At 42.1% G+C, this 23,380-nt stretch overlaps 2 protein-coding genes across 2 annotated transcripts; one reads left to right on the forward strand and one right to left on the reverse strand.

Annotated features, from left to right (window-relative positions):
- Positions 1–7,529: 7,529 nt before the first annotated feature.
- LOC123683277 (histone H4) lies at positions 7,530–7,929 on the reverse strand. Its single transcript, XM_045622210.1, has one exon. It carries the CDS (start codon positions 7,890–7,892, stop codon positions 7,581–7,583), a length of 312 nt encoding a protein of 103 aa, XP_045478166.1. The 5' UTR covers positions 7,893–7,929; the 3' UTR covers positions 7,530–7,580.
- Positions 7,930–8,092: 163 nt separating this feature from the next.
- Positions 8,093–8,563, forward strand: LOC123683272 (histone H3). The gene has a single exon (XM_045622204.1). The coding sequence runs from the start codon at positions 8,098–8,100 to the stop codon at positions 8,506–8,508; it is 411 nt and encodes a 136-aa protein (XP_045478160.1). The 5' UTR covers positions 8,093–8,097; the 3' UTR covers positions 8,509–8,563.
- Positions 8,564–23,380: the final 14,817 nt, after the last annotated feature.

Genomic DNA, 23,380 nt, shown 5'->3' on the forward strand with positions numbered 1-23,380 from the left:
AAGGTCAATTGCTGCTGTAACCACAAATGCACGACTGACTTCTGTTGTTGATTTCATTTGTTTGTTATTTCCTTCTATGTTTCTCATTCTAACACTTTTCATCGTTTTGCACAGGGACGAAAGCTTGACACACGTGTCTAAGGAAACCACATTGGAATAAGGGACTGTTCTTATTCCCTTTTTTTTTTTTGATGAACAATTATCCAAGTAAGCCATTCCACATTGTTGATTTTCTTGGACTCGGATGACACGCGGGTAGCTATAATCTCCCACGTAGTAAGGTCAATTGCTGCTGTAACCACAATTGGACGGCTGACTTCTGTTGTTGATTTCATTTGTTTGTTATTTCCTTCAATGTTTCTCATTCTAACACTTTTCATCGTATTGCACAGGGACGAAAGCTTGACACACGTGTCTAAGGAAACCACTTTGGTATGAGGGACTGTTCTTATTCCCTTTTTTTTGTTTAATGAACAATTATCCAAGTAAGCCATTCCACATTGTTGATTTTCTTGGACTCGGATGTCACGCAGGTAGCTATAATCTCCCACGTGGTGAGGTCAATTGCTGCTGTAACCACAAATGCACGACAGACTTCTGTTGTTGATTTCATTTGTTTGTTATTTCCTTCAATGTTTCTCATTCTAACACTTTTCATCGTATTGCTGAGGGGCGAAAGCTTGAGACACGTGTCGAAGGAAACCACTTCGGTATTAGGGACTGTTCTTATTCCCTTTTTTTTCGTTTAATGATCAATTATCCAAGTAAGCCTTCCACATTCATGTTTTTCTTGGACACGGATGTCACGCAGGAAGCTCTCTTTTGCAGTCAGGCTATAAATTAGCCTTTTACTGCTCCATCTCAATATAATTCACCTCTGGTGAGCTATTTTGATCTGCTCTAGCAGGTGGCAAAGTTTGTGTAATCATTACACAATCTCTGTGCCAGTAAGGGTTTGGCTCTAATACACACTTCCTAGAGAAGTGCCATCTTCGGTCGTTTGTGTTTCCTAGGAGCTTTTTCATCGTAGTCGCAAGCCTTCCTTATAAAAGGGTTTGCATGATTTTCCATTTCAATGAAGGTCTTCACGCTCAGATCTTTTAGATGGTCGCCCAGGAATGGTATTTTCAGGTCTTCATGTACCTATCCGTACCTTGCTGACAAACCAAGCTGCATTTACGGCTGGTCTTAGGATCGTATTCTGCACGACTTGAAGTCTCTGCAGGTGCGTCTTTGCGGCGTATCCCCAAGCCGAACATGCGTAACACATGACCGGCCGGATGGTGGACTTATAAAGAAGAAGCTTGTTGGAAAGAAACATTTTTGTGCTTTTGCAAAGTAGCGGTTGCAACGCTGCCGCTGTTGTCTTTCCCCTTCGTCACAGCTTATGTGACGTGTTGGTTCCAAGTGAGCTTTTTGTCAAGTATCACTCCCAGATACTTGGCCTCGTTTTTCCATTACAATCCTCCTACCGAACATTACGACGAGTCCGATGGGATCTATTTTCTTTCGGCTAAAAAAAACTGCTTCGATCTTCTCAGGGTTTCTTGTAGGTACTTCGTTGCCATTTTGGGACACCAAGAACTGGCAAGAAAGGCGGTATCGTCAGCGTAAAGTGCCATGGAGTTTTTCACCGTTTTTGGCATTTCGGATACATATATTGTGAAAAATATTGGAGACAGCAGAGATCCTTGCGGAACTCCGGCTGAAAGAGACCTCTCTGAAGACAATACTCCGTCAAATCTGGCTCTAAACTTGCGAGAATGCAGGTAAGAAGCTAAAAGTTGGACCATGGAGAGTGGGAAACCTGCCGTAAGCAGTTTGTATAGCAGTCCTTTGGGCCGTACTTTATCAAACGATTTGGCTACATCCAAAAACACAGCTCCTGTGACTTGTTTCCGGTTATATCCATCCGTGATTGGTTCCACTACTCGGAGCACTTGTTGCACAGTGGAATGTTGGCTTTAAAAACCGAACTGTTCCTACTGTATGATATTCTTTTCTTTCGTTATTGTGTTGAATCTTTAGCATTGACTATATTCGTCAGTGCTACTAAAGCTTTTCGAGGGAGGTTCCGCAACGTCAAGTTAGTAATGCCGTCCGGTCCTGGTGCCGTTCTCACTTTACTCGACATAATAGTGTTCTGGATTTCCTGAACGGTTCGAAACCAATAGCTTCCGTTGATTCATTTTTCACTTTGCGGTTGACGTCCTCAATGTGGTCCAATTCCGCATAGTTGTAACTACAGCTGCATTGGCGTTGGAGGTTATCTGCGAAAGCTTCAGACTTTTCTTCTGGACTGTATACCATTCCTCGTAAACCGTGAATCGGCGGGGTTGGTTTCCTATCTGAGTGCAATGCTTTGGCCATCCGCCAAACACTGTTGTCTTCTGTGGAAAGAGAAAGTAGTTTCTCTTCCCAACTATCATTCCGGACCTTTCTGAGAGCCTCCTTGACTCTATCGTTGAGCTAGAGTGCTTCTCTCTGATAAGCTCCGCCATCAATAGGTTATTACCACCAATAACACCCAAGAATCGCTCGAATTTCATGTTTTCTATTTTCAGCTGTTTGAAATGCAGGAATAAGAAAAAACCTTCTAATTTTACACAGACATCCTAAAGGACTAATGAACACGTAGGTACCTTTCATTTTGCAAACACAGAACCTTTCAGAAACTATAATTGATCATTTCAAAGAGCGATTTAACGAGCACACATATATAGGTATTAAATATGAATAACAAATATTAATCGCTCTTTGAAATGATCAATTATAGTTTCTGAAACGTTTATTTGTGATTGCAAAGTGATAGATACTTACGTATCAATTAGTCCTTCAGAAAGTATGTGTGAAATTAGCAGCCTATATTATTCATTCGGTACCTGCATTTGTCCGATTTATTGTTACGTGAATATTGGCATTTTTTCGATATTCCGCTTGAATTATATATTTATTTGAAGTACCTATATGTACCTATTCGGTAATGATTGATTGCAAGTACTGACTTTGTTTTAAAGGTAAAAAAACCTGACCCGCCACCTCTTGTCCACATGTTTTTGGATAAGAACAAGATCTATGTTAAAACTGTCGAAATCAAAATCAGGATAGATATTTTTCAGGGGGACACGCAGAGTCTCTTCTGGTTTTGTTTGGCGCTAAACCTACTGAGAAGCCAGTTAGATACATCGACGACCTCAAGCTCTACTCCGCTAACGACGAGCAATTGGGAAATGTGGTAGCGTTCTTTGAGGCTATCGGAATGAAGCCGGGGAAAGATGAATGTGCCGTGGTTCAGGCGAAGAGAGAAGTCAAGTACAATTAATAGGGGACAGATCTGGTCGGCACGCAGAACCTGACGATACAAGAATGCCAGAGTCTTTCATCTACCTCAGAGCACATCAAGCCCTAAGATCCCTGAAATGAAATGAAGAACATTTTCAAGGCAAAATTTGTAAAAAAAATTTTTGTAGTCTCATTCTAAAATAAATTGAAGGACAACAATCAATACGGTAAGGACTTTCGGTTTCAAGGTGGACAGAGAAATGGGGAATCAGAAAAATTGGAGAACAAGATGAATATTTCAAATTTGATCGATAATTTTTGAAGGTCCTGAGAAGGACCGATTAGTTAGACGAACCATTCTCATCACAACAGTAATTTTTATATATTTATTCACTTCTTCTTCAAAGGTGCTGCTTTTTTCGGAGTTGCCACAGACTTGACTGATTTGGGTTTTGGAGCTTTCGGTTTCTTAGTTGGCGATTTCGCAATCTTCTTAGCTTTAGAAGGGGACTTGGCGGCTTTGGGGCTCTTCTTCTCGGTTGTTGCAACTGCTTTCTTCGTTTTCGTTACAGCGGCTTGTTTTTTGGCAACAGTAGACTTCTTTTTCTTCTTGTCGGTCACCACAGCTGATGCCGAAGTGGATTTTTCAAGATCATCTTTGGACTTGGAGGTGGCTTTTTTAATCACTTTCTTCTGGGATCCCGATGTCGAACCACCAGCTGCCAATTTGAACGAACCAGATGCGCCTTTTCCTTTTGTCTGAACTAAAGATCCAGATTGCACAGCTGATTTGAGGTATTTCTTAATGAAAGGAGCCAATTTTTCCGAATCTACTTTATAGTTGGAAGCTATAAATTTCTTGATGGCCTGCAATGACGATCCACTTCTTTCTTTCAAATCTTTGATGGCGTTATTAACCATCTCTGAAGTCGGAGGATGGTTGGGTTTGGCCTGTTTCGCGGTCGCAGTCTTTTTCTCGGATTTCTTCGCAGTTTTCGCACCGATTGGAACGGACGCACCGCTTTGTTGCACCTCTGTATCGGCAGAAGACATTATCGTGATAATTGATGAAATCGTTACACTGTATATATTTCAAAAACGTTAGATACACTTTCTGCAGGAAAAATACTGAAAATTAATGCATTAAAACTGAAGTCGACGGAACTTTGGCTAGAAATGTATGAATATGAGGATTATTTCGAGCAAAATGCTCAATTGATCAATCCTTGAAATTTCCGAATGGAAAAATCAAAAATAGAAAATTTCTGCACCATCTCGTCTAGAAATATTCCCGGAAAATTTCCCATAATCGATAATACACGACATTCGAAAGAAGGAATGTGAATTCCGGTATAAAACGCTATCGTTAACAAAGGTGGTCCTTCGAGCCGGAGTATTGGCCTCAGTTTTCTCCATGTAATTTGATTAATAGGAAATATAATCAATTGTATTTCAGGGAACGTAAATTGTTCGAATTTTCGTTAATTCAAAGCATACTTGATATAATCGATAACTTTCCTACAATTAGGGTTATTATAGTTCTGAAAGTGGCGAGTCGGTAGGGTGATCTAGTGTGGATGAATCTTCTAACTGTTCAATGAAGACAATTTTAAATCAACTCGTGAGAAATAACAGACAGGAAAGGATAATAATCGTATTTTGGAGCAGGCTGGAAATGTAGCTGATTGTTCATAAATTCATAGAAAAGCTTTTCCGCTAAATAATGCCGTAATACAAAAGCGCGTTCGGAAAAAGTAGTCAATCTAATATGAAAACTCGATTAATGTTAGACACGCACTAACGGATGAATTACCTGAAGAACGAACCAGGAGGTAATCATACAAATTAATAGTTTGGAAAAAAAAAAGGATAATATAAAATCTCCATAAAAAAAAAACAATTTGTAATCCCATACTGGAAGCAGGAATCAGCGAATGATATAAATGGGAACCAGCGATATCGTGCAAACAAAACTATATTACCTCATTTAATTAAGATATCAAATAATTCAGTAAGTAAACTACTTTTAATAATTCAAGTGAAATAGTAAATTGTTAATTCTGCACTTCAAACATGTGAAACTTAAGTAACACGGGAGAGTATAAATCTCAAGTATAATATTGACAGTCCAATGGGCACTGGAAGAATGTCTAGGTAAAGTTGCTTCACACGCCACTCATTATTATTATTATATTATAATAATATTGTATTATAATTATATTATAATGGATATGGAATGTCTTGATGATGAGTCTGATAACTCACTGGCAGATTGAATGGTCATAGAATCGAAAGTATAAATTTCCATCAACTCGTCATTAAGCTGAACGATGAAGAGAGCCTGAAATGAATGTCCACATTCACGTTCCAATATTGTGAATTGACGAGAAATTGAAGGCTCAATTTTAATTATTTTTATATTGTAAACTATTAGATGAATATCATTTTTACTGAAGAAGGAGAGTCTCTCCGAAACGTATGATTATATATTTTTTTATATGAAATAAACAAGTTCATTAAAAACCTGACACTTCCAAATAAAGGAAATACTATTGACTATATATATATATATATATATATATATATATATATATATATATATATATATATATATATATATATATATATATATATATATATATATATATATATATATATATATATATATATATATATATATATATATATATATATATATATATATATAACTTAGACGCAATAATGGTCGTGATTTATACAGAATGATTTCTCAGGGAATCGGTGTGAACACCAAAAAAATACTCTGTTTTCTTTGCCGAGCTTTCGGATTTTATTCAATCCATCCTCAGGGCTTCTACAAGATATCAACAAAAATTATCAGTTACAATAAAGAGAAAAAATAAACATTCTATATATATATATATATATATATATATATATATATATATATATATATATATATATGAACCCATCGGTTCATATTTGACACCCTTATGAGAGATAAGTTCAACGGTTGATATATATGTTTTTTCTTTGTAAATATAATATGGATTGTACCGTGTGTGAAATATTGTGCAATACGGGATAGGAATGAGAAAATTGGCTTCTCGATTAGAAAATGTGTGATCTCGTTATACGCGGAGGGGATTAACTTAGCGAGAATTATCAACTCAAACGGGTGGGATGAACGGAACTTCTTCTTCTTGATAGTGCCAATCCGTTATCGGATATTGGAGACCATTCTGGCTATTGTGACCTTATTCACTGTTGCACGAAACAGTCCAATTGTTGTTTCCCAGAACCAGACCCTCAAATTTCTGAGCCACGAAATTCTCCTCCTGCCGGGACCTCTCCTTCCCCCAACCATGCCCTGCTGTATAAGCTGGAGAAGGCTGTATCTTTGTTCATTCCGCATGATGTGGCCCAAGTACTCCAGTTTCCTCCTCTTCACGGTGTCAACAATTTCAGTTGACTAATATTAGAACCCTCTCATTGGTCATGTGCTCTGTCCAATTGATTCGGAGTATTCTTCTGTAGAGCCACATCTCGAATACTTCAAGCCTCTTACACGAAGCTTCAGTAAGCGTCCATGACTCCACCCATACAGAAGCACAGGAAAGACATAGCACTTCAGAAGTCGTATTTTGGTCTTCTTGTTCAGGTCGTGAATCGTGAAAAGTTTTTTCATTTTAATGGAAGCTGCTCTTGCCTTTTCAATCCTACAGCGGATTTCCCTCGAATGATCCCATGCCGAGGTACGAAATTGTTTCGACTCTCTACCATTCTGTTGTCGATGTAAAGTTGATGAACGTAACGCGCAGAAGAAATAATTATATATCTTATCGCCGCCTACCGTCATCGATTCTGTGAAAATATTTTATGGAATAATTTATATAAGCCCATTTCTTAATTTGTTCAAATTGATAAAATAAGGTGGCAATAAAATTTGGATGAGAAATGTTACTCCTAGTGCACTACTAACCAAATGCTTATAAACTTGAATAGATAACACTTGTTTGTCCTCGGAATATTTTTACATTTTGCGATCGTATGGTCACAGCAATTCCAAGTAAAAAAAAAATTAATAAATAATATTTATAGTTAGGTGAATGAAAATGTTAGCTGTTTACCCTTAACGCTGAATTCCAAAAGAATTATCTCGTCATAGTAATTTGGTTGCCCATCTCACGGACAGGCTTAGGCTTTGTGGGAATTTTGTTTGCTTTCGGATTGTATGATATTTGTGTAATGGAAAAAACGAGAAAACGTTAACTTTGTGGTCCTGAAAAGGACCGATAGCAATATTTCGATGGTGAAATTTAACCTCCGAAACCGTACAACGTACGACCTTGGCGTTTCAAAGCATATACGACGTCCATTGCTGTTACAGTCTTCCTTTTTGCGTGTTCGGTGTAAGTTACAGCGTCTCTAATAACGTTTTCTAGGAATACCTTAAGTACACCTCTAGTTTCTTCGTAAATCAAACCAGAGATACGTTTCACCCCACCGCGGCGGGCCAATCTTCTGATAGCGGGCTTCGTGATTCCTTGGATATTGTCTCGTAGAACTTTCCTGTGACGCTTAGCGCCACCTTTTCCCAAACCCTTACCACCTTTGCCTCTGCCAGTCATTTTTCAGTTAACGACTACAATAACAAGAATTAACTAAAGGTTTTAGCGGAAAATACGGCTTTTATACCATCACAGTTTTCCCCACCACTAGATCTACACGACCAACCAATGATATTGCGAGAATGTGCAGTGGAACCGCCTACCTATTCCGCTATAAATAGATGAATCTAAGATTTCCCTCAACTAGATTATACCCATACTCGAGATGGCCCGTACGAAGCAAACCGCAAGAAAATCCACTGGCGGAAAGGCACCGCGTAAGCAACTTGCCACAAAAGCGGCACGTAAAAGTGCACCCGCTACTGGTGGCGTAAAAAAACCTCATCGTTACCGTCCAGGTACCGTAGCTCTTCGTGAGATCCGTCGTTATCAGAAAAGTACCGAGCTGTTGATTCGCAAACTTCCTTTCCAAAGGTTAGTGCGCGAAATTGCCCAAGACTTCAAGACCGATCTCCGTTTCCAGAGCTCCGCCGTGATGGCCCTTCAAGAAGCTAGCGAAGCTTATCTGGTCGGTCTATTCGAAGATACAAATTTATGTGCCATTCACGCCAAGAGAGTAACCATTATGCCGAAGGACATTCAACTTGCTCGACGTATCCGTGGCGAACGTGCTTAAGCATCTTTTTCACAAAGTTTAAAATCGGTTCTTTTCAGAACCACAACTTTTTTTTTTACATTTATACAATTGATTGATTTCTTATAAGGTATCCCAAATTAAAGATCCGATATCAATAGTGCAATATAACCTTACTTAATTTCTTCCAACAAAATGCGTTACGAATTTCAATTTTCCATCAGTCTTTTGATATCCTCTATATCTTGGCGCAATAGCTTATTTTAAGCTGGAAGCAAATTATGCCGTCTTATTTCCAATTCGATCATTCAACTGCAAAAGATTCTGATGACCAGCATTAGAGAGAAGCGATACCGTGATTTCTAGATCACGTTGTGAAACGTGAACGTTACTTTATGATATCAGTGAAATTAAAGCGTGACGTGATCACTGTTTAGGTTGCTTGTTAATAATATTTATATGAATCACCCAAACCTTAGTTCGTTTATCTTTGCAACTCGAATTGGTCACTCATTCAAAGCAAAATTGTTATGAAAACATCCATTTTTCTTACATATTCAACTCTTTTCCTTATTTCAGATTTAGTTAGGAACGTAACAGAAGGATATCGATTTTTCAAATGTTTCCTCAAATTTGAAGAGGTGATTTTGAAAGATAATTTCAACTTGCATAAATTACAAGTAGCATAATTTACATCAACTTTTGTGAAGAAAGCCCAAAGATTGCTGGTCTTTCGCCTGTTATTATTCTTTCGCCTATTATTATTATGTCGCTGACGTGTTTTCGTTTATTTTTTATAATACAGAGTACCATTTATTGCTTCGGTCGACAACTTCAATATAGAAAGAATTTCTTTGGGGTTGTTTATCAAAGATAAGCATAAAATTAGAATTTTATTGCCACCACCAATTATGCAGTAATGCAGTAGTTATTAGTTTGCAGCAAGTATTTATTGTTTAACTAGTTCTACAAAAATACTTCCTACAGCATGCGAAGTTGCATACGATGCTGGGATTGTCATAAAAATATGCAATTATGTTAGTCGAAAAAGGTTCCGAAGCAATAAAAACATCAGGCTGCCTTCATAATTTACGATTGCAACGGACGATGATATGCCCTGAAAAGATCTGTGAAATGTTCAAACTGTTATCCCGTCACGCTCTGTATTCGTTTTTCGGAACCGTGACTACCTGTGACATTCTGATCTCAGTGATTAAATCACAGTTCGTGAAATATCGCTCTTCTCTAATCAGCATTCCACCGACTGTTTCATAACATTTTGAAGAGGATAATGAGCATACAAGTTGTAAATAACATCCCATCACCAGTAAGGGTTAATGTACAACAATCTAGCTTGCGACATGTTTGGAATACCATAGACGATGAGATGGCGGTAGTTTTTGCAGACACTCGCCATTGCTAGAGTCCATCGAACTCTGTGCTAAGCTTTAATTCTTCGGGTTTGATGAAATGTCCATCAGTTGATTATTCAGGTGATGCGTCAGCAGTGTTGTGAAAGGCAGTGCTATGGTTCCTAAATGGTTTTGTCGGAGATGACCCGGGACCAACTTCTATTTTCTTTTGAAGTTTGTAGGTTCGGGTATATACCCGAACTTAAATAGGTGGAGTCAATTTAGGTGGTACGATCTCAAATAAAAAGTTTACACTGAGAAGGTAATTTTTTAGAGTAGACGAGTAGTGAGTTGAAGTAACTACAACGAGTCTAGTGAGAATAGTGAGTTTTCCAGAGAATTATCCAAGTCCTCTGGTAAGTTTTCTGTTGTGATTTTAATGTTTTAAGTGTTCTGTGTAGTAGACGTGTGATCGCCAGACAAAAGAGTCGACTAGGAGCGAAACGCTCGCAAGAGCGGGTTCTCATTAGAATCACGCTTTAAATTTAGGGATATTGTAAGGAAGTCGACGGAATTTTGTACAGCCGTGACTAGACTTAACATGGGTACTCCAGCAAACGGTGGCCCGGTGAAGCCGACAGCAAAAGAGGTCGAATCAATCCTGGATTACTTTGCTACAGACTCCGACACACTTATGATATTATTCATAAAGCTTGGAGAGAAGCTAGGTATTCCAATGGACGACGTTTCAAGGAAAAATAAACGAAAGAAGATGCAGGTAAAAACTACTGAGGAAGTGTCCATCAGTACAAAAAATAGATTCGAAAACCTGGCCGATTCTGATGATGTCATCATGGACTCTGAGGACGACAACGCCCACGCCCCCCAAGGTTCTTCCGAAAAAGATGGCGGCACTACAGCGCCATCTATGAATCAAGACGCACAAACAACCGGGAAGAAAAGGCGCAATTCGAAAATTGATTTCCCCCCCCTGAAAGAGAAAACCGAGACAATCTCTCAGGAAACTCCCAAAAAAATACGTGTTCCACCAATAAAAGTGATCAACACGGCATCGTTCCCGTCCATTGACAAGATGGCAAAGCAGATGAACGTTAAAATAACGTCAGCCAAGGAGAACTCCAAAGGTCTCCACATATACACCGCGACCCCTGATGACCACAGGAAATTGACGAAAGGACTGGAAGAACACAATCAGCAGTTCTTTACATTCCCACTCCAAGAAGACAAGATCCTTAGAGTAGTAATTCGCGGAGTTCCCTCACACGACAATGAAGAGTCGATAAAATCCAAGTTGTCAGAACAAGGATTTGACGTTCTCGAGGTGACACAGATGTACCGGAAAGAACAAGGGAAAAAGATTACTTATCCTCTCTGGCTGGTAAAGCTCCCTAAAAATGATGACAGCAAAAAGATCTACAACCTAGAATTTCTGGGTTACTTCAGAGTGAAAGTCGAGACTCAGAGAACCAAACAAGGCCACAGACAGTGTCACAGGTGCCAAAATTACGGGCACACTCAGTCCACCTGTAGGCTGCAACAAAGATGCGTGAAATGCGGAGAAGACCACTTCTCAATAGAATGCCCTAAACCTAGGACCACTCCGGCTAAATGTGCCAACTGCGCATTAAGTCACCCGGCAAATTTCCGTGGCTGCAAAGCTTACCCCGGAAATAACCAACAGCCGAAAAAAACAGAAGAAAGAAGGTTTTTCAATTCAAGAAAAACCACTGAAGGAGTTTCCTATCGCTCTGTCGTGTTGAATGAAGTCAACACACCCAAACCAACTACGCCAAAACAACAAAAAGAGCCACAATTAACAGAAATGCTGTCACAAGTGACACTACTTCTTACCCAGATTGCGAGTCGTCTTCAAAATTAGGAGACCAAATTGCCTAAAAGTGCTAGCCTGGAATGCCAACTCCTTGCTTAATAAAAACCTGGAACTCGGAGACTACATTTCCGAAGAAAAATTCGACGTCGTGCTTATCAGCGAAACTTTCCTCAAACCTCAGGACCACCTAGTTATCCCGAACTTCATCATCTACAGAAGTGACCGTCTAACAGGCAGAAACGGTGGCGTTGCCGTGCTTGTTAACAAATCTATCGAGCACGTTCGGACGAGTAACTTCAACACGGTTAACCTAGAGAATGCTGCCGTTAACATCACCATGGCCGACAACAGGACTTTAACAGTCGTTGCAGTGTACAACTCCCCATGTAAAGCCCTACTGCCTGATGACCTGGACCAAATTCTTGCTACTCCGAACGAAGTAATTCTAGGAGGTGATCTGAACGCTAAGAGTACAGCATGGAACAGCCGGCTTAACACCCCGAGAGGACGAACGCTTTCTTCAAACGCATTGAAGAACAACTACACTGTAGTTGGACCCGACCAGCCAACCTTCTTCGGCCACGGAATTCCAGACATATTGGACGTGTTCATACTTAAGAACATCCGATACAACTACAGTGTACACACTGAAACTGTTCTCACCTCAGATCACAACCCTATCATACTTCAGCTGAACGAATGGCACGATATTCCCCAACCTCGACTTGCGAACAAGTTTAGCTGGGAAATCTTCACCAGAACACTAATGGATTCCACGAGACCACCCACAATGTTAAGTTCCAGTTCTGATATAGATGATGAAGTTCAAGCGGTCACTCTTGAAATTAAAAAAGCCATAGAAAAAGCTACAACTACTATACCCCAATCTGCATCAACAATCAATAAACTACCTCTTGAAATAAGGACGCTGATAAGACTGAAGAACCGTGCACGACGAACAGCTCAACGGACCCTCGACCCCAATGATAAGAGGGAAGCTAACAGACTCGGAAATAAAGTCAAGGAAGAGATCCAGAAATACAGGAACCAAAAGTGGCAAGCACTTCTAGAAGACCTAAACGAAGAATGTAGTGATCACGACGCCCACTACAAACCCCTATGGCGCCTCAATAAGACCCTGAAGACCAGAGGCAATCGATCACCCCCCATCCACGGTCCGCAAGGTTTGGTCTATACGGATCAAGAAAAAGCTGATGTGTTCGCGGAGAAACTTGAACTCCAGTTTTCTCCGAATCAATCCCCTGAGGATGACGTTGCCTTCGAAGGTATGGTGGAAAGTAGCGCCAGGAGGATAATGGGAGAGGAAACCTCTGAAGCAATCCGAACCACCAACATCGAGGAGCTCAAAGATATCATCAAATGGTTAAAGAAGAAGTCATCACCTGGCGAGGACGGGATCAATAATAACCACATCAAGCATCTACCGGACAACATATTAGCTCAAATGGTAAATATAACAAACGCCATTCTCAGAGAGAAATACTTTCCAGTAACATGGAAAAACGCTACGGTTATTATGATCCCGAAGAAAGGTGATAACCCTCTATTTCCCCAGAGCCATCGACCAATAAGCCTATTGTGCACACTAGGCAAACTAGTCGAAAAAGTCATCCTCATAAGGCTCCAAGAAGAACTGGACGAGAACAACATTATCCCCCCAGAACAATACGGGTTCAGGGCTGGTCACTCAACTGAACTTCAGGCTCTTAGGTTAACGGAAAACTTAATCCTGAACATCAACAGGAAGCACTACAACACGGCCGCATTTTTCGATGTCTCAAAGGCATTCGATAAAATGTGGCACGAAGGACTAACATTCAAGATGAACCAGTTGGGCATTAACAAATCAATAGTCAAATTAATTGGGAACTACCTCAAACACAGAACATTTCAAGTTAGGATAGGATCTTGCTTATCATCACGAACCCACATCACAGCTGGAGTACCCCAAGGAGGAGTGGTTTCTCCAAAACTGTATAACATCTACACGGCAGACATTCCCACGGATCTCGCCAACGACACCAAAGTGTTCACCTTCGCGGACGACACCGGAGTACTAGCACATTCCAGGAATGTCAACCTCGGAGTGCGCTATTTACAACGAGCCACTGACACCATCCTTGAATGGATGGCCAAGTGGAAGATTAAAGTTAATGCTGAAAAGACACAAGCGATAGTCTTCAGCAGGAAAGCAACACTTCCCACCGAAGAAATCGAGGTGAATGGCGAGAGCATTCCGTGGAAAAACCAAGTTAAATACTTAGGGGTTATATTTGACAGGAAGCTAACTTGGAAAGACCACATCAACCAAGTTAAGGAAAAAGTGATCACAAGGAAATGTCAAATGTACCCCCTACTAGCTCGCTCCAGTAAACTCAGCCTAAGCAACAAACTTAGGCTATATAAATCAACAATTCTCCCAGTGATGTTATACAGCTCCACGGTTTGGGGACAAACCGCAAAGACCCACCTCAATACCCTAGAGGTGATGCAGAGCAAGATCCTAAGACAGATAACCAATGCCCCCTGGTTCATCAGGAATAAAAACATAAGGAGTGATCTCCAGATTAGCAGGATAAGTACTAAAATCCGACTCCGAAATTCAAAAATTCTACAGAAAATAGAAGATCACCCTAACCCCACGTTAGAAGAAGCCCTCAATTATGACATAGACGAATATTCAAAAATTAAAAGACCAAAATTGGCATTATCACTGGCCGGTGACCAACCCTGAAACCGGCAACCAAGGCGTATGAACGTGAACGCCCCCCTAAACCCGCACCGATAACCACAAGGAGTCAACGAGTAAAAGTGCCATGCACTGACTTAATAATTAAGAAAGATCTCAGGTAATTTTTTAGTAGAGGGAGTGAGATTAGTCGACAGAGTAAGACGTGTCAGCAGTGAGTAGTGATTTCCCAGCCCACTGGTGAGTTATTTTTTGTGATTGTGTATGTTGTAATTTCAGTGTACTGTGTTGTTCAAGTGTGATTGTTGTAAAGCAAATAGGCCCATTGAAAAACGCTCTTAGGAGCGGGTTCGATCAGAACCCTGATCTATTACACCGTCTCTAACGCGAGTGAGACAGTCATGGATGCGACGACGAGTAGTTCCCCGGTCAAGCCGACAGCAGATCAAGTAGAGACCATTTTGGACTACTTTGCTTCCGACGAAAAAATTTTGAGAACATTATTTATCAGATTAGGCGAAAAATTAGGTATCCCAACGGGTGAAACTCCCGAAAGGAGGTCAAGGAAATCGAAAAGGCAGAAAATACTCCCAAAATCTAATGAGAATTCCCCAATTCAGACAAAAAACAGGTTTGAAATCCTTTCAGACCTTGAAGTCAACGAAAAACTTGATGACGTCTCCATGGTCTCAGACGATGAAGACTCCCAAATTGACCACGCCCCCAACAGCGAATCCGGTAAAGATGGCAGCACATCAGCAACCCCCACCCAGAGGAAAACCCAAAACAACCACGCCCCCAAAGGTTCGTCATTCAGAGGTACAATCGAAAACATGCATTCTATTCCCCCACCCAAGACCAAGATAGAATTTCCCCCTCTGAAAGAGAAAACCGAGACAATCTCTCAGGAAACTCCCAAAAAAATACGTGTTCCACCAATAAAAGTGATCAACACGGCATCGTTCCCGTCCATTGACAAGATGGCAAAGCAGATGAACGTTAAAATAACGTCAGCCAAGGAGAACTCCAAAGGTCTCCACATATACACCGCGACCCCTGATGACCACAGGAAATTGACGAAAGGACTGGAAGAACACAATCAGCAGTTCTTTACATTCCCACTCCATGAAGACAAGATTCTTAGAGTAGTAATTCGCGGAGTTCCCTCACACGACAATGAAGAGTCAATAAAATCAAAGTTGTCAGAACAAGGATTTGACGTCCTCGAGGTGACACAGATGTACCGGAAAGAACAAGGAAAAAAGATTACTTATCCTCTCTGGCTGGTAAAGCTCCCTAAAAATGATGACAGCAAAAAGATCTACAACCTAGAATTTCTGGGTTACTTCAGAGTGAAAGTCGAGACTCAGAGAACCAAACAAGGCCACAGACAGTGTCACAGGTGCCAAAATTACGGGCACACTCAGTCCACCTGTAGGCTGCAACAAAGATGCGTGAAATGCGGAGAAGACCACTTCTCAATAGAATGCCCTAAACCTAGGACCACTCCGGCTAAATGTGCCAACTGCGCATTGAGTCACCCGGCAAATTTCCGTGGCTGCAAAGCTTACCCCGGAAATAACCAACAGCCGAAAAAAACAGAAGAAAGAAGGTTTTTCAATTCAAGAAAAACCACTGAAGGAGTTTCCTATCGCTCTGTCGTGTTGAATGAAGTCAACACACCCAAACCAACTACGCCAAAACAGAAAAAAGAGCCACAACTAACAGAAATGCTGTCACAAGTGACACTACTTCTTACCCAGATTGCGAGTCGTCTTCAAAATTAGGAGACCAAATTGCCTAAAAGTGCTAGCCTGGAATGCCAACTCCTTGCTTAATAAAAATCTGGAACTCGGAGACTACATTTCCGAAGAAAAATTCGACGTCGTGCTTATCAGCGAAACTTTCCTCAAACCTCAGGACCACCTAGTTATCCCGAACTTCATCATCTACAGAAGTGACCGTCTAACAGGCAGAAACGGTGGCGTTGCCGTGCTTGTTAACAAATCTATCGAGCACGTTCGGACGAGTAACTTCAACACGGTTAACCTAGAGAATGCCGCCGTTAACATCACCATGGCCGACAACAGGACTTTAACAGTCGTTGCAGTGTACAACTCCCCATGTAAAGCCCTACTGCCTGATGACCTGGACCAAATTCTTGCTACTCCGAACGAAGTAATTCTAGGAGGTGATCTGAACGCCAAGAGTACAGCATGGAACAGCCGGCTTAACACCCCGAGAGGACGAACGCTTTCTTCAAACGCATTGAAGAACAACTACACTGTAGTTGGACCCGACCAGCCAACCTTCTTCGGCCACGGAACTCCAGACATATTGGACGTGTTCATACTTAAGAACATCCGATACAACTACAGTGTACACACTGAAACTGTTCTCACCTCAGATCACAACCCTATCATACTTCAGCTGAACGAATGGCACGATATTCCCCAACCTCGACTTGCGAACAAGTTTAGCTGGGAAATCTTCACCCGAACACTAATGAATTCCACGAGACCACCCACAATGTTAAGTTCCAGTTCTGATATAGATGATGAAGTTCAAGCGGTCACTCTTGAAATTAAAAAAGCCATAGAAAAAGCTACAACTACTATACCCCAATCTGCATCAACAATCAATAAACTACCTCTTGAAATAAGGACGCTGATAAGACTGAAGAACCGTGCACGACGAACAGCTCAACGGACCCTCGACCCCAATGATAAGAGGGAAGCTAACAGACTCGGAAATAAAGTCAAGGAAGAGATCCAGAAATACAGGAACCAAAAGTGGCAAGCACTTCTAGAAGACATAAACGAAGAATGTAGTGATCACGACGCCCACTACAAACCCCTATGGCGCCTCAATAAGACCCTGAAGACCAGAGGCAATCGATCACCCCCCATCCACGGTCCGCAAGGTTTGGTCTATACGGATCAAGAAAAAGCTGATGTGTTCGCGGAGAAACTTGAACTCCAGTTTTCTCCGAATCAATCCCCTGAGGATGACGTTGCCTTCGAAGGTATGGTGGAAAGTAGCGCCAGGAGGATAATGGGAGAGGAAACCTCTGAAGCAATCCGAACCACCACCATCGAGGAGCTCAAAGATATCATCAAATGGTTAAAGAAGAAGTCATCACCTGGCGAGGACGGGATCAATAATAACCACATCAAGCATCTACCGGACAACATATTAGCTCAAATGGTTAATATAACAAACGCCATTCTCAGAGAGAAATACTTTCCAGTAACATGGAAAAACGCTACGGTTATTATGATCCCGAAGAAAGGTGATAACCCTCTATTTCCCCAGAGCCATCGACCAATAAGCCTATTGTGCACACTAGGCAAACTAGTCGAAAAAGTCATCCTCATAAGGCTCCAAGAAGAACTGGACGAGAACAACATTATCCCCCCAGAACAATACGGGTTCAGGGCTGGTCACTCAACTGAACTTCAGGCTCTTAGGTTAACGGAAAACTTAATCCTGAACATCAACAGGAAGCACTACAACACGGCCGCATTTTTCGATGTCTCAAAGGCATTCGATAAAATGTGGCACGAAGGACTAACATTCAAGATGAACCAGTTGGGCATTAACAAATCAATAGTCAAATTAATTGGGAACTACCTCAAACACAGAACATTTCAAGTTAGGATAGGATCTTGCTTATCATCACGAACCCACATCACAGCTGGAGTACCCCAAGGAGGAGTGGTTTCTCCAAAACTGTATAACATCTACACGGCAGACATTCCCACGGATCTCGCCAACGACACCAAAGTGTTCACCTTCGCGGACGACACCGGAGTACTAGCACATTCCAGGAATGTCAACCTCGGAGTGCGCTATTTACAACGAGCCACTGACACCATCCTTGAATGGATGGCCAAGTGGAAGATTAAAGTTAATGCTGAAAAGACACAAGCGATAGTCTTCAGCAGGAAAGCAACACTTCCCACCGAAGAAATCGAGGTGAATGGCGAGAGCATTCCGTGGAAAAACCAAGTTAAATACTTAGGGGTTACATTTGACAGGAAGCTAACTTGGAAAGACCACATCAACCAAGTTAAGGAAAAAGTGATCACAAGGAAATGTCAAATGTACCCCCTACTAGCTCGCTCCAGTAAACTCAGCCTAAGCAACAAACTTAGGCTATATAAATCAACAATTCTCCCAGTGATGTTATACAGCTCCACGGTTTGGGGACAAACCGCAAAGACCCACCTCAATACCCTAGAGGTGATGCAGAGCAAGATCCTAAGACAGATAACCAATGCCCCCTGGTTCATCAGGAATAAAAACATAAGGAGTGATCTCCAGATTAGCAGGATAAGTACTAAAATCCGACTCCGAAATTCAAAAATTCTACAGAAAATAGAAGATCACCCTAACCCCACGTTAGAAGAAGCCCTCAATTATGACATAGACGAATATTCAAAAATTAAAAGACCAAAATTGGCATTATCACTGGCCGGTGACCAACCCTGAAACCGGCAACCAAGGCGTATGAACGTGAACGCCCCCCTAAACCCGCACCGATAACCACAAGGAGTCAACGAGTAAAAGTGCCATGCACTGACTTAATAATTAAGAAAGATCTCAGGTAATTTTTTAGTTTTCACTTATCGTCAGATTGATCGAGTGAATTAGAGTAGAGTGAAGGTTGCGCAGCGAGGTGCGCAAAGAGTGAGTGAGTGAACACGTGGTGAAACACGTGGTAGCAAAAAGTGAGAGAGTGAACACGTGGTGAAACACGTGGTAATTGAGTCGTTAAGTGAATGTTGTGTTCCGTTACGGCTCAAGAAGTTTTTAAGTACTTTTCAGTACTAGTTATCAGTGAAAAAAAAAAAAAAAAAAAAAAAAATAAAAAAAATGGAGAATAAGGTGACCAGACCAATCACAAATGAAGATATTCTGGGTTTTATGGCTGAAATACGGGAGTTAAGAGAGACAGTAGCTGCCCTCAGCCGTAGAAATACGGAACTTGAAACATTGCTCACGCAATGTTCAAGCATAGGCCACGCCCCCTCAGGAACAACTTCGACCAATAAGGAGGCGATAACCGAGATGGAAGTCGACCATCAAATTCAGGGGAAGAATAAAGCGGATGAAATAGTCTCAAACGACGAGGATGACGAGGAATTCCAACTCGTCAGTAGAAAAAAGAAAAGGAGGACTGAGGCGCCGGTATCACCCAAACCGGCTGCTGCGGATGCGAAAAAAACGAGAGTTCCGCCTATTATCTTGCGGACCAAGGAAAATTGGTCGCAGATAATACGGTTCCTGAAACAGTGCGGAATAAATATTCTGAGGAGTCAGAATATTAAAGATGGGGTCAGAATACAACCCGCTGGAGCCGACGATTATCGGAGAATCACCAAAATCTTCGACCAGAAAGATCTCCCGTATCACTCTTTCTCCCTTCCTGAGGAGAAAGTTCTAAAAGTGGTATTGAGGGGAATACCTGAAACGGTTGAGATGTCAACCGTCGAAGAGGACTTGAAGAAACAAGGCTTCCACCCAACGGGAGCCTTTAGGATGAGAAGCGGCAAAGAAAGAAAGCCAACCCCCCTGGTTCTAGTCCACTTGCCGCGAGATGAAAGTCGTATTTACGACATAAGAACTGCCGCTGATGTCTGCGTCAAGGTGGAAACATTACGCAGAAAACCCGGTCTGGGCCAATGCCATCGGTGCCAGAAATTTGGGCATGCGGCAAATAGATGCAACGCACCAAGGAAATGCGTTGCCTGCGCAGAGGACCACAATGGGGTGACGAAGTGCCCCAAGGACAAAAAGAGCCCGGCGAAATGCGCTCTATGTAATGGCCCTCATCCGGCCAATTACAAGGGATGCCCCCTCAATCCCTCAAAGGGAAATCCGACGGTTTCCCTTTCAAAGCCGGCCGTCTCACAGAAAGATCAGGCCAAACCCATTTCGGCACCAAAAAGGACGGTTCCTGCCAAAGTAGAGCAGAAACCCGAGAAGAAGACCCCGAAGGAAAAGAATCCAGCGTTCAAAACGAAAAAGACGGCGAAAAAATCGCCTAAGAAAATTTCTCCGAAAAAGGCAGAAATTGAAAAACTCATGGCCACATTCCAGGTCATGATGAACCAGATGATCAAACTTCTGGAATAGCACTGGAGTACAGAAGGAAGCCAAAATCTCTGGAGATAGCCGTCTGGAATGCAGACGGCATCACCAATAAAAAGGACGAGTTCGAAGACTTCTTGAACAGGCATGAAGTGGATGTAGCACTGGTGTGTGAAACCCATCTCAAACCATGCCTCTCTCTGAAAATCCGCAACTACCAGACCTATCGTAGGGACCGGAATGACGAGAGAAAAGGTGGAACAGCCATCTTGATCAAGAAGTCTATTGCTCATTCAGAAATAGATCTACCCGATCTTCAGCATCTGGAAGCCAACGCAATAACTGTGTACACCAACTCCGGTGACATAAGATTGATTGCCGCTTATAATAGACCGGGCCGAAAACTACTCAATGAGGACTTGAGGCGTGTTTTCGATCCCAGAACTCCGACACTGATGGCAGGCGATCTGAACGCCAAGCATCCAGCATGGCATAGCAGAATCACAAATGCTAGTGGAAGAACACTGAACGATTTTGCGGACAATAACCAAGAAATCGTTATAGATGCACCGAATGAGCCAACTCATTACGGACCGATAGGTCGCCCGGATGTATTGGACATCGCGATGTTTAAGAACATCCCATTAGTTCATCGGATCACAGCCATATCTGAGCTGAGTTCCGATCATAATCCTTTTTTGGTTCATCTTGGAGATGAATTCGACGTGGATCCGCCAAAAACCAAGTCATGGACAGACTGGCAGGTTTTCAAGGAACAAATGACGACGAATATGGGTCCACTTAGACTCATATATGACTCCAAGGAACTGGACTCAGCCGTCGAGTCCCTCACGAAGATCATCAAAACGTCATTGGACGGTTCAACACGAATTTCTTCTTTGCCTAGTCAGAAGAACTCGATCCCAGAAGACATCAAGGAGCTTATCAGGGAGAAGCATAGAGCGAGGCGTAGAGCTCAGAACACACTCAGCCCTGAGGACCGTCGAGTGTTCAATCAGCTCAACGCTAGAGTCAAGGAGGCCCTCAGAAAGGTCCGGAATGATCGTTGGGAAGAGAAATTAATCTCTCTTTCCACAGAAGACAACAGTGTTTGGCGGATGGCCAAAGCACTGCGCTCAGATAGAAAACCAACCCCACCGATTCACGGTTTACAAGGAATGGTATATAGTCCAGAAGAAAAGGCTGAAGCTTTCGCGGATAACCTCGAAAGCCAATGCAGTTGTACCTACAACTATGCGGATTTGGACCACATCGAGGACGTCAACCGCAAAGTGAGAAGAGACCTGAAAAAGGAATCAACGGAAGCTATTGGTTTCGCAACCGTTCAGGAAATCCAGAACACTATTATGTCGAGTAAAGTGAAAACGGCACCAGGACCAGACGGCATCACTAGTTTGACGTTGCGAAACCTCCCTCGAAAAGCCTTAGTTGCATTGACGAATATAGTCAATGCTACGCTACGACTAAGGTACTTTCCGAAGGAATGGAAGAAAGCCAACGTGGTTTCAATCCACAAGGCCGGCAAAGATGCTAAATTCCCGCAGAACTACCGTCCTATCAGTCTTCTCTCGTGCATAGGGAAGATTACGGAAGCGGTCATTCTGAAAAGACTGAAGACAATAACAGAAGAAAAGAAGATTATACAGTTGGAACAGTTCGGTTTTCAAAGCCAACACTCCACTGTGCAACAGGTGCTCCGAGTAGTGGAACAAATCACGGATGGATATAACCGCAAACAAGTCACAGGGGCTGTGTTCTTGGATGTGGCCAAAGCGTTTGATAAAGTATGGCACAAAGGACTGCTATACAAACTGCTTGCGGCCGGATTTCCACTCTCCATGGTCCAACTTCTAGCTTCTTACCTGCATTCTCGCAAGTTTAGAGCCAGAGTTGACGGAGTATTGTCTTCAGAGAGGTCTCTTTCAGCCGGAGTTCCGCAAGGATCTCTGCTGTCTCCAATATTATTCACAATATATGTATCCGACATGCCAAAAACGGTGAAAACCTCCATGGCACTGTACGCTGACGACACCGCCATTCTTGCCAGTTCATGGTGTCCCAAAATGGCAACGAAGTATCTACAGGAAGCCATCTGTAGACTTCAATCCTGGTTTGCTCGATGGAGAATCGAAGTAAACCCTGAGAAGAGCGAAGCCGTTCTTTTCAGTCGAAAGAAAAAAGATCCCATAGGACATGTCGTAATGTTCGGTAGGAGGATCGAATGGAAAGACGAGGCCAAGTATCTGGGAGTGATACTTGACAAGAAGCTTACTTGGAAACAACACGTCACATCAGCTGTGACGAAGGGAAAGACAGCAGCGGCAGCGTTGCAACCGCTACTTTGCAAAAGCAGCAAAATGTCTCTTTCCAACAAGCTTCTTCTCTATAAGTCCACCATTCGGCCGGTCATGTCTTACGCATGCCCGGCTTGGGGATACGCCGCAAAGACGCATCTGCAGGGACTTCAAGTCGTGCAGAGTACGATCCTGAGACGGGCCGTAAATGCACCATGGTTTGTCAGCAACGTACGGATACATGAAGACCTGCATATACCATTCTTAGACGACCATTTAATAGATCTGAGCGAGAAGACCTTCAACAAAATGAAAAATCACGCAAACCATCTTATAAGGAAGGCTTGCGACTATGATGAAAAAGCCCCTAGGAAACACAAAAGACCGAAGATGGCACTTCCCTAGGAAGTGTGTATTAGAGCCAAACCCTTACTGGCACAGAGATTGTGTAATAATTAGTTACACAAACCTTCTGAAGTGGCATATTGCCACCTGCTAGAGCAGACCAAATTAGCTCACCAGAGGTAAATCATATTGAGACTGAGCAGTAAGAGGCTAATAGCCTGACTGCAAAAGAGAAAGAAGTTCC

The sequence above is a fragment of the Harmonia axyridis genome, chromosome 6 (assembly GCF_914767665.1).
Source record: "Harmonia axyridis chromosome 6, icHarAxyr1.1, whole genome shotgun sequence".
Classification (NCBI taxonomy): domain Eukaryota; kingdom Metazoa; phylum Arthropoda; class Insecta; order Coleoptera; family Coccinellidae; genus Harmonia; species Harmonia axyridis.